This window comes from Salmo salar, chromosome 14 (assembly GCF_965601325.2).
Source record: "Salmo salar chromosome 14, fSalSal1, whole genome shotgun sequence".
NCBI lineage: Eukaryota > Metazoa > Chordata > Actinopteri > Salmoniformes > Salmonidae > Salmo > Salmo salar.
The window spans coordinates 68,450,880-68,461,610 of NC_138304.1; the positions used below are offsets into that span (position 1 = coordinate 68,450,880).

Below are 10,731 nucleotides of genomic sequence, written 5' to 3' on the forward strand. Positions count from 1 at the left end.
CCAAACCCAGGCCACGAGTGGCAGAATGACACACTGTCATTCCTGTCTGCCTCTCTCTGTCTGTTTATCTCTCTGCCACCCCCTCTGACCGTGAATCTATGGGAGTAACCTTCCTTTGTCACTGCTTGTCATTGACTCGTCCTCTCTCTCCCCATACCAGACCTCAGTGGAGCAGACAGTGTCTCTGTCATTCCTTCATTCTCCCAACACACAAACCAACCACATTCAAACTTAACAAGGAATGGAAATGACCATCTCTCTCTCTCTCTCTCTCTCTGCAGACGAGCAGTCGTTTCCTGCCCAACGTGGCCATAGAGACAGAGGCAGTGCTGAGTCTGGATGAAGATACAGTCCTGCTGACCAGTGAGGTATGACCTTCCTATACAACAACACACTGTGGTAGAAAACACACACATCCACACGCTTAAGCCATCTAACTGTACTCACTCTTCCTGCAGGTGAACTTTGCCTTCATGGTGTGGATGAGTTTTCCTGAGCGCATCGTGGGCTACCCCCCCAGGAGTCACTTCTGGGACCCAGTGAAGAATGCGTGGGGGTACACCTCCAAGTGGACTAACGAGTACTCCATCGTTCTGACAGGAGCAGCCTTCTACCACAGGTGCTATAACCATAGAATCGGCCTCCCCATTCAAGTCAACCGGTCAAATTGCCAGGGTTAGAGGTTCCAAGCCCTTTCTATGCATTCTGTTTCTATGACTGTAACATCATGTACAGCTGAGCAGTAGATCTACTGATCCATAATAGAACATAGTAAACAAACTAAGAACATTCAACAGATGGTCTATGAGCTGTGACTACTAGATGGGGTCCCTTAATGCCCTTGCATTACCATGCTTCATGTACAGTTCAATATCAATACCCCAACCAACAAGATCTGACAAGTAGATACATACATTGTCTACATCACCTATTTCTTTGCCCTCTTTAATGATCACTTTGCTATCTCTCAACCTTCCATTTCCTCTCCATTAGGTACTATCACTACCTGTTCTCCCACTACCTGCCCCCTTCCCTGCGGGCGCTGGTGGACCGCACCTCCAACTGTGAGGACATCCTCATGAACTTCCTGGTTTCCGCCGTCACCCACCTGCCGCCAATCAAAGTGGCCCAGAGGAAACAGTACAAGGAGCTTCCCAGCCCACAGGTGAGGCCACACCCATCAACGGTGAATCTGACCAATGAGCTGCCCAGCCCACAGGTGAGGCCACACCCATAGATTGTGAATCTGATCAATGAGTGTTCATTATGAGTTGTTTTTTAACGATATCAAAGCATGACAGTTGTATTGGTGTCCAAAACAAAGACAATTAAATCACTTTTTAACAAGGGTTAGACAGAGTTACATCACTAATATACATTGTTATAAAATAATAATTGAATCCTTTTCTGCACTCTCAGGCACAGAATAAAGTTGAATGTTATTGCAGTGAGAACACACAATACTAATCAAGAGAAAACCTTTATGTTCAAATGACCTTGGCTGAAAGTCAGCCCGTTGAACAACCTCAACAAAACCATTTCCTGGAAATGTCTGCTGCCAATAATTGACAGTTGCTGATAAGAATGACAACTCTTTTTAAACGTGACAATACCTTACTCCAGTCTGTTTTAGTGAAGATGAGATTGTCCCAGAAAGACAGACAGACAGTGTATGTCAGCCTGTACGTCACAGACTGAAGGCTATTTCTTCCTACTCTATCAGACTGGAGATAAGAATAGTTCTGAACAACCCTATGTGTCCGAAGTGAGATCAACTAGCCATCGTAATTGTACCAGTTCCCTAGTTTTCTGACCAGCAATATACGTATCAGCCACATATCTTTATCAGCCTATAGATAAGATTGAGTTATGACGTCGCCAGTAATTATCTACGGTATACATTCCCACAGTATACAGAACCATAATTCCATTTGTTCATCCCGTCTGTACATTGATGTGATGTGCCACTTTGCGTACGACGACCTTGGTTTCAAACTCGCCCTCTTTCTCTCTCTCTCTCCTCCATATCCTCTTTTCCTATCTCCTCCTAGGGTACAAAGATGAGTGCTCCATGGGCCAACCCAGAGCACTTTACCCAGAGGCAAGAGTGTGTGAACAGCTTCGCCAGCTGGTTCGGCTACATGCCCCTGGTCCACTCCCAGTTCCGTCTGGACCCCCTGCTCTTCAAGGACCAGGTGTCTGTCCTACGCAAGAAGTACAAGGACCTGGAACATGCCTGACGGACCAACAGACGGATAGAGGAATACAGTGTGGAGTCCTGGTCTGGTGGTTAAATGTAGACAGACAGACAGACCCTGGTGGACTGATCTGATGATAAAAGAGGAAGAAAGGGGACCTAAAGCGAAGAGCTAGACTCCGCCTCCAGGAGTCTGAGCCAATGGGCTATTTGAGGAGGAAAATATGGAGGAGGCCTAATGTCCCTTGTGATTGGTTCTCCGTTGGTAATGGATGGGTGAATGAACACTTGTTGAAGATGTCAACCACTCTCATTGTAGTCTGAATGGAGGGGAACAGTATTTCATATCGAAGGAAGGCGCCAAGCGGACAGTTGCTGGTGCAGTGCACTGCAGCTGGCGTATTTCTACAGTACATCTGGGAGTTGGGACAGTCGTAAAGCAATTGATTCATTTCACATCACGTAACTGTAAGACCAATAAAATCATTTCCCAAGTGCAAATGGTGGTATTCAACTCGCATGTAGACTTTTGACGTCACAAAGCATTACTTCAACTGCATTCACCAGACCCTTCAAAGTATCAAAGGCAAAGCAAACATTTCTCACAAAGTCTGTGTTTTTACAATGTATTTATTTTGTAGAAAAAGTCTAACCTATTGCTTGTGATTTCTTCGAGATCCTGCACAGTGTGCAAAAATAGACTCCTCAGCAGTCGGCATGCAAGGTTCTCAACCCTTAAGGTAAACAGGTGTGTTGCCCAGCACTCAGAAAGCGAATCGCATTAATGATGCTAAGCACACACACACACACACACACACACACACACACACACACACACACACACACACACACACACACACACACACACACACACACACACACACACACACACACACACACACACACACACACATGCACACCTGAGATAAATAGCTGCCATGGGCTAATTTGCGATGAGATCCCATTGTCTTCAACTCAGGTCACAGGTGACACTCACTAGTGTTGGTACACAAAGAATAAGGGCAGACATTAAGCACCAACACTAGATCAGCCTCTTGTGCGCTGAGTGGAATTCATAACACTGAATTCAAATGTATTTAGCTGGTCCTGAGTCAGTGATTATCACCCCCCAAAAAAGGCTGAGGAAAATGTATGTAGTTAAAAAAAAAAAGAAGATAAGTAAACTCTGTTCATTCAATGTCTGTGAAAGTACCACACTGTAAAGGTAGATCACCCAAAGCTTCCAGCGGCCTATCTCACACCAGAACAACAATGGTTGGAAGTACTAGGGCCTAGAGTTTTCTGGGTCAGGAAAAAATCATGGCCCCTAGTGGGAGGGCATTGTGAAGTGCAGTGAGAGAGGGTTGGCGGGAGGGGGTGAGGTCATCAGTGGTGTTATTTCCTGAGTGTCAGCAAGGCGTTGACGTCGCACGTTTCTCATCTGGTCCAGAATCTTAATCTCCTGGTTCTTCTGCCTTGCCTTCTGTGGGTGGGACCATGACACACAGAACCCAATTTGAATCAAGGAAATGTACTAACTATTGGTTGTCATCCAACAAACAATATTGAAATCAGTGACATAGAGGAGGAGTGGACCCGTCACAAACCTCCAGCACTTCTAGTCTCTCCTGGTTTACCTGGATCGCAGGGCTCCATCTCCTCTCCTACATACAGTGAGGGAAAAAAGTATTTGATCCCCTGCTGATTTTGTACGTTTGCCCACTGACAAAGAAATGATCAGTCTATAATTTTAATGGTAGGTTTATTTGAACAGTGAGAGACAGAATAACAACAAAAATTCCAGAAAAACGCATGTCAAAAATGTTAGAAATTGATTTGCATTTTAATGAGGGAAATAAGTATTTGACCCCCTCTCAATCAGAAAGATTTCTGGCTCCCAGGTGTCTTTTATACAGGTAACGAGCTGAGATTAGGAGCACACTCTTAAAGGGAGTGCTCCTAATCTCAGCTTGTTACCTGTATAAAAGACACCTGTCTACAGAAGCAATCAATCAGATTCCAAACTCTCCACCATTGCCAAGACCAAAGATCTCTCCAAGGATGTCAGGGACAAGATTGTAGACCTACACAAGGCTGGAATGGGCTACAAGACCATCGCCAAGCAGCTTGGTGAGAAGGTGACAACAGTTGGTGCGATTATTCGCAAATGGAAGAAAGACAGAAGAACTGTCAATCTCCCTCGGCCTGGGGCTCCATGCAAGAGCTCACCTCGTGGAATTGCAATGATCATGAGAACGGTGAGGAATCAGCCCAGAACTACACGGGAGGATCTTGTTAATGATCTCAAGGCAGCTGGGACCATAGTCACCAAGAAAACAATTGGTAACACACTACGCCGTGAAGGACTGAAATCCTGCAGCGCCCGCAAGGTCCCCCTGCTCAAGAAAGCACATGTACATGCCCGTCTGAAGTTTACCAATGAACATCTGAATGATTCAGAGGACAACTGGGTGAAAGTGTTGTGGTCAGATGAGACCAAAATTAAGCTCTTTGGCATCAACTCAACTCGCCATGTTTGGAGGAGGAGGAATGCTGCCTATGACCCCAAGAACACCATCCCCACCGTCAAACATGGAGGTGGAAACATTATGCTTTGGGGGTGTTTTTCTGCTAAGGGGACAGGACAACTTCACCGCAACAAAGGGACGATGGATGGGGCCATGTACCGTCAAATCTTGGGTGAGAACCTCCTTCCCTCAGCCAGGGCATTGAAAATGGGTCGTGGATGGGTATTCCAGCATGACAATAACCCAAAACACACGGCCAAGGCAACACAGGAGTGGCTCAAGAAGAAGCACATTAAGGTCCTGGAGTGGCGTAGCCAGTCTCCAGACCTTAATCCCATAGAAAATCTGTGGAGGGAGCAGAAGGTTCAAGTTGCCAAACGTCAGCCTCGAAACCTTAATGACTTGGAGAAGATCTGCAAAGAGGAGTGGAACAAAATACCTCCTGAGATGTGTGTGTAAACCTGGTGGCCAACTACAAGAAACATCTGTGATTGCCAACAAGGGTTTTGCCACCAAGTACTAAGTCATGTTTTGCAGAGGGGTCAAATACTTATTTCCCTCATTAAAATGCAAATCAATTTATAACATTTTTGACATGCGTTTTTCTGGATTTTTTTGTTGTTATTCTGTCTCTCACTGTTCAAATAAACCTACCATTAAAATTATAGACTGATCATTTCTTTGTCAGTGGGCAAACGTACAAAATCAGCAGGGCATCAAATACTTTTTTCCCTCATTGTATGGCACCAGCTAGAAAGAAGACACGTTATACACTAAGTTCCTCACATCATTGACACACGTCAAAACAACTGCATGACAAGTAATATTGTCAAAGGTGACAAGGCGCAGATAGACAAAAAAGCAGGTAGAGCTTGTGTATAGACAGAAAGACAAACGTGCTTGATTCACACTAGAGGGCTGACCCGAATCGTACTGTACTGGCTAGGATCATTTATTTTGACATGATCCATTCCAGCATGGTTCCAGCAAATATGGTGAATGCCTAACCAAGCCAGCCCAGTACAGCTTGGATAGGGTTAATGGAGTGAAAGGGTAATGGAGGGATTTTGTACATAGACAGAAATTTTATTGAGCCCTACCTCTGGGAGTTCTTCCTGCAGGTCAGAGGTCATCTCCACACAGCGCTCATAGAGGAGGCGGGGCTTGCGGAAGAGCAGGGCCAGCTGATGCAGGTGCTCCTGGAGTTTCCCGATGCGGTCTTGATACACAGTCTGGCTCTGGGTCACCCCGTTAGGCAGCTGACAGACAGGGGGGACAACCACAGAATGAGGCTAAATACTATATTCTATATACACTGTAAACAGTATTACTGTATATTGAATCTCTATGGGGAAACACTTGATGAGACTGACAGACAGCACAACTCAGTACATCATTCTTTAATGAACCTTCATTAAAGAATGGTGGTCAACTTATGGTGGTCAACTTAACAGCAGACATTTAAATGAGACAAGGATTAATACAGATGATATAACAAAGCATAGTGTATATAATTAATGTGTCCATCCTTTGGTGAACACGCTATTATATTACCTGTGTGGCTCTTGTGGTCTGGAAGATCTCCATAGTGTGTGTGACGATGTCCTGGACGGTCTCCTGGCCGATGCGACAGAGTAACACGGGAGATCTCTCTCTGAGGGGGCATAGGGAGCTGGACGGGGCCTGAACCGGAGCCTAGGGGCAGGTGGTACTGCTGCTGCTGGGGGAGAATCACAGCCAGACCAAGCTCCTTCTGAAGTAAGGGTATAGCCATATGGGATGTAGGGAAAGAAAAGGGGAGGGAAGGGAGGTCAAAGGGCAAGAGGGGGTGTGGCACAATGGAGTTCACAGGTAAGCAAGCACTTGTAGGCAATGTTGCACAATAAGTTTTTTTTGTGTATTTTACCCCCTTTTTCGATGTTGTCTCATCGCTGCAACTCCCTAATGGGCTCGGGAGTCAAAGGTCGAGTAATGTGTCCTCCGAAAAATGACCAGCCAAACCACGCTTCTTAACACCCACCCGCTTAACCCGGAAGCCAGCCTCACCAATGTGTCGGAGGAAACACAATTCACCTGACGACCGAAGTCAGCCAGCAGGAACCCGGCTGGGTTGCTAAGACGCGATGAACCAAGTAAAGCCCCCCCTGGCCAAACCCTCCCCTAACTGGGACAATTGTGCGCCACCCTACGGGACTCCTGATCACAGCTGGTTGTGATACAGCCCGGGATCAAACCCGGGTCTGTAGTGACGCCTCTAGCAGTATTAGACTGCTGCGCCACTCAGGAGGACTCGCACAAGAAGCTTTTATCAAATATGAAAATCAAATTAATACTGCTTACTAAACTAACCAAAGATTTGTGAAACCAAGCTAAAGATATTTGGGGAAGCATTAACTCGTGTGGCTCAGTTGGTAGAGAATGGTGCCTGCAACACCAGGGCTGTGGGTTCAATTCCCACGGGGGACCGGTAGGGAAAAAGTATAAATCTGTATGCACTCACTACTATATAAGGACAAGAGCGTCTGCTAAATGACTAAAATATAAATAACAACAGCGCCCTTGTTATGCTAGCTACCCCAATATTGGACTAATGGAGGCTAACGTTACTCCTTATGGTCCAAGGACCTTACATGTGCTGTTTAAAGGCGAATTGGCTCTGGAAGCCAAAACAGCCAAATACTCCATCTAAACATGAATCGATTCTCAATTGCGGTACAGTTCTATAAACATAAATCCTTCTACTTTCATATCATATCTAAATAATCTCACAAATGCACAATATAGACTTAGCATTTAAAAATGTTTTAACAGTTGCAGCCGACAGTCTTTTTTCAGTGACAACACGTTTGTGACGTTCTTCTTCCGTTTACACACAGGTGTGTAATTCTATATGGTTATTCTATATTATAAACTGGGTGGTTCGAGCCCTGAATGCTGATTGGCTGACAGCCGTGGTATATCAGACAGTATACTGTACAACGGGTATGACAAAACATTTATATTTATTCCTCTAGTTACATTGGTAACCAGTTTATAATAGCAATAAGGCACCCCAGGGTTTGTGATATATGGCCAATATACCGAGACTAAGGGCTGTGTCCAGGCACTCCGTGTTGCTTCGTATCCCACACCTCATCGAGCCTCATTGCTTTATTATAGCATGGCATTGTTGAATAATCCTTTTTGATTGGCTTGAAGGGCATTCTAGAGCCTGCATTATTTCACTATAACGCACGGTATATTTGCGAGATAGAATTCAACGGCTAGTTCATTTTTACATGTATTGTTTGAGCTGCTTTTGAAAGTAAAAGTCGAATTGAAAACAGAATTGGTATTGTTGAATTCGATTTTCATAATAGCAAACTAGGACTGATTGTTTGGTTAGCTAAACTAGCAAGTCTGTTAGCTTCAGTAGTTGCTGTGGTAACCAAACTATCTAGTAAACTTCTCCTCTACGTCAGTGGATGTTGAACACATAGTGGCCAATGTGTTAAATTATTGCCATGGTATAAAAGAGACAATCATCTCTGGGCTGTACGTGATCTCTGGAAAATAATGCAACTCCGTGGAAGGTCAACTTTAACAACTGACAACAGGATCCAAGGAGTGACGGAGAAGAGCCAGTGGGATCTGAAGCACATCTGTCTTCCAAGGTGTTTTACAAGGCTGGATGACTGTAATGACATACCAGGAAACACATACAGCTCTTCAGAGAGAATACAAGGGCTCAACAAGAATGACACAGACCCATAGAGTATGTATGGCGTATAGTCGTAGATGAAAACACACTTTGTGAAATAAGTAATTTATCTTGTCAATTTTAAGATTTGTTTTTATTATTTCACAACAATAATAAACATATTATATGTTGACATAACTCTGTTCCAAGTTTTTATATCATTTATTTAAATGTATTTACTCCAAACACACAGGGAGAAATGGAAACAGTGCCAACAAAAGAGGAGAGGTGTTAATGTTACCTTGATTAAGCAACTCTTTGTGTTTAAACACAAAAGGATACTGAAGGTGACAACTATACTGCTCAAAAAAATAAAGGGAACACTTAAACAACACATCCTAGATCTGAATGAAAGAAATAATGTTATTAAATACTTTTTTCTTTACATAGTTGAATGTGCTGACAACAAAATCACACAAAAATAATCAATGGAAATCCAATTTATCAACCCATGGAGGTCTGGATTTGGAGTCACACTCAAAATTATAGTGGAAAACCACACTACAGGCTGATCCAACTTTGATGTAATGTCCTTAAAACAAGTCAAAATGAGGCTCAGTAGTGTGTGGCCTCCACGTGCCTGTATGACCTCCCTACAACGCCTGGGCATGCTCCTGATGAGGTGGCGGATGGTCTCCTGTGGGATCTCCTCCCAGACCTAGACTAAAGCATCCGCCAACTCCTGGACAGTCTGTGGTGCAACATGGCGTTGGTGGATGGAGTGAGACATGATGTCCCAGATGTGCTTAATTGGATTCAGGTCTGGAGAACGGGCAGGCCAGTCCATAGCATCAATGCCTTCCTATTGCAGGAACTGCTGACACACTCCAGCCACATGAGGTCTAGCATTGTCTTGCATTAGGAGGAACCCAGGGCCAACCGCACCAGCATATGGTCTCACAAGGGGTCTGAGGATTTCATCTCGGTACCTAATGGCAGTCAGGCTACCTCTGGCGAGCACATGGAGGGCTGTGCGGCCCCCCAAAGAAATGCTACCCCACACCATGACTGACCCACCACCAAACCGGTCATGCTGGAGGATGTTGCAGGCAGCAGAACGTTCTCCACGGCGTCTCCAGACTCTGTCACGTCTGTCACGTGCTCAGTGTGAACCTGCTTTCATCTGTGAAGAGCACAGGGCGCCAATGGTAATTTTGGTGTTCTCTGTCAAATGCCAAACGTCCTGCACGGTGTTGGACTGTAAGCACAACCCCCACCTGTGGACGTCGGGCCCTCATACCACCCTCATGGAGTCTGTTTCTGACTGTTTGAGCAGACACATGCACATTTGTGGCCTGCTGGAGGTCATTTTGCAGGGCTCTGGCAGTGCTTCTCCTGCTCCTCCTTGCACAAAGGCGGAGGTAGCGGTCCTGCTGCTGGGTTGTTGCCCTCCTACGGCCTCCTCCACGTCTCCTGATGTACTGGCCTGTCTCCTGGTAGCGCCTCCATGCTCTGGACACTACGCTGACAGACACAGCAAACCTTCTTGCCACAGCTCGCATTGATGTGCCATCCTGGATGAGCTGCACTACCTGAGCCACTTGTGTGGGTTGTAGACTCCGTCTCATGCTACCACTAGAGTGAAAGCACCGCCAGCATTCAAAAGTGACCAAAACATCAGCCAGGAAGCATAGGAACTGAGAAGTGGTCTGTGGTCCCCACCTGCAGAACCACTCCTTTATTGGGGGTGTCTTGCTAATTGCCTATAATTTCCACCTGTTGTCTATTCCATTTGCACAACAGCATGTGAAATTTATTGTCAATCAGTGTTGCTTCCTAAGTGGACAGTTTGATTTCACAGAAGTGTGATTGACTTGGAGTTACATTGTGTTGTTTAAGTGTTCCCTTTATTTTTTTGCGCAGTGTATATTGACATGTACTTTAGCGGGCACATTGTTCTAAAAAAAAATTCTGACTGAAGTAGTTATCTTGTAACAAGTAGCCATCTTTCAGCTGGCATAATATGGACACGTTACGCTTTGCAATGTTAATGACAATGGATTAGTGATCTAATAGCGGCAGATGTGACAAAATGTTTAGCATTCAAATTTACTGAGTTAAAATGTAATTACATTAGGTCAAAGTTCACTGTAATATCCTGTAAACTAGTTATTTCCATAACTTGTAGCTGGCGTAATATGGACATGTTTTGCAATGTTACTGACAATGGATTTTTTTTCAGAATTTTCAGGGGGTGCTGCAGGACCCTCAGCACTCCTACTTCCCACGGCTATGCGCTGATATAAAAGATGAGGTCATTATGCATC

General features: G+C 44.9%; 1 protein-coding gene and 1 pseudogene across 2 annotated transcripts in view; one reads left to right on the plus strand and one right to left on the minus strand.

Annotated features, from left to right (window-relative positions):
* The window catches only part of ext1c (exostoses (multiple) 1c), a 101,046-nt gene extending 98,348 nt beyond the window's left edge, over positions 1–2,698 (plus strand). Inside the window, 4 exon segments of one of the 2 annotated variants that reach the window (NM_001165318.1) lie at positions 282–368; positions 459–619; positions 994–1,219; positions 2,052–2,698. In NM_001165318.1, the coding sequence (NP_001158790.1) occupies positions 282–368; positions 459–619; positions 994–1,219; positions 2,052–2,240 (663 nt within the window). In that variant the 3' untranslated portion in view covers positions 2,241–2,698. 2 annotated transcript variants of the gene reach the window in all.
* An 894-nt stretch (positions 2,699–3,592) lies between these two features.
* On the minus strand, positions 3,593–6,499 carry LOC106570143 (mediator of RNA polymerase II transcription subunit 30-like; annotated as a pseudogene).
* Positions 6,500–10,731: the final 4,232 nt, after the last annotated feature.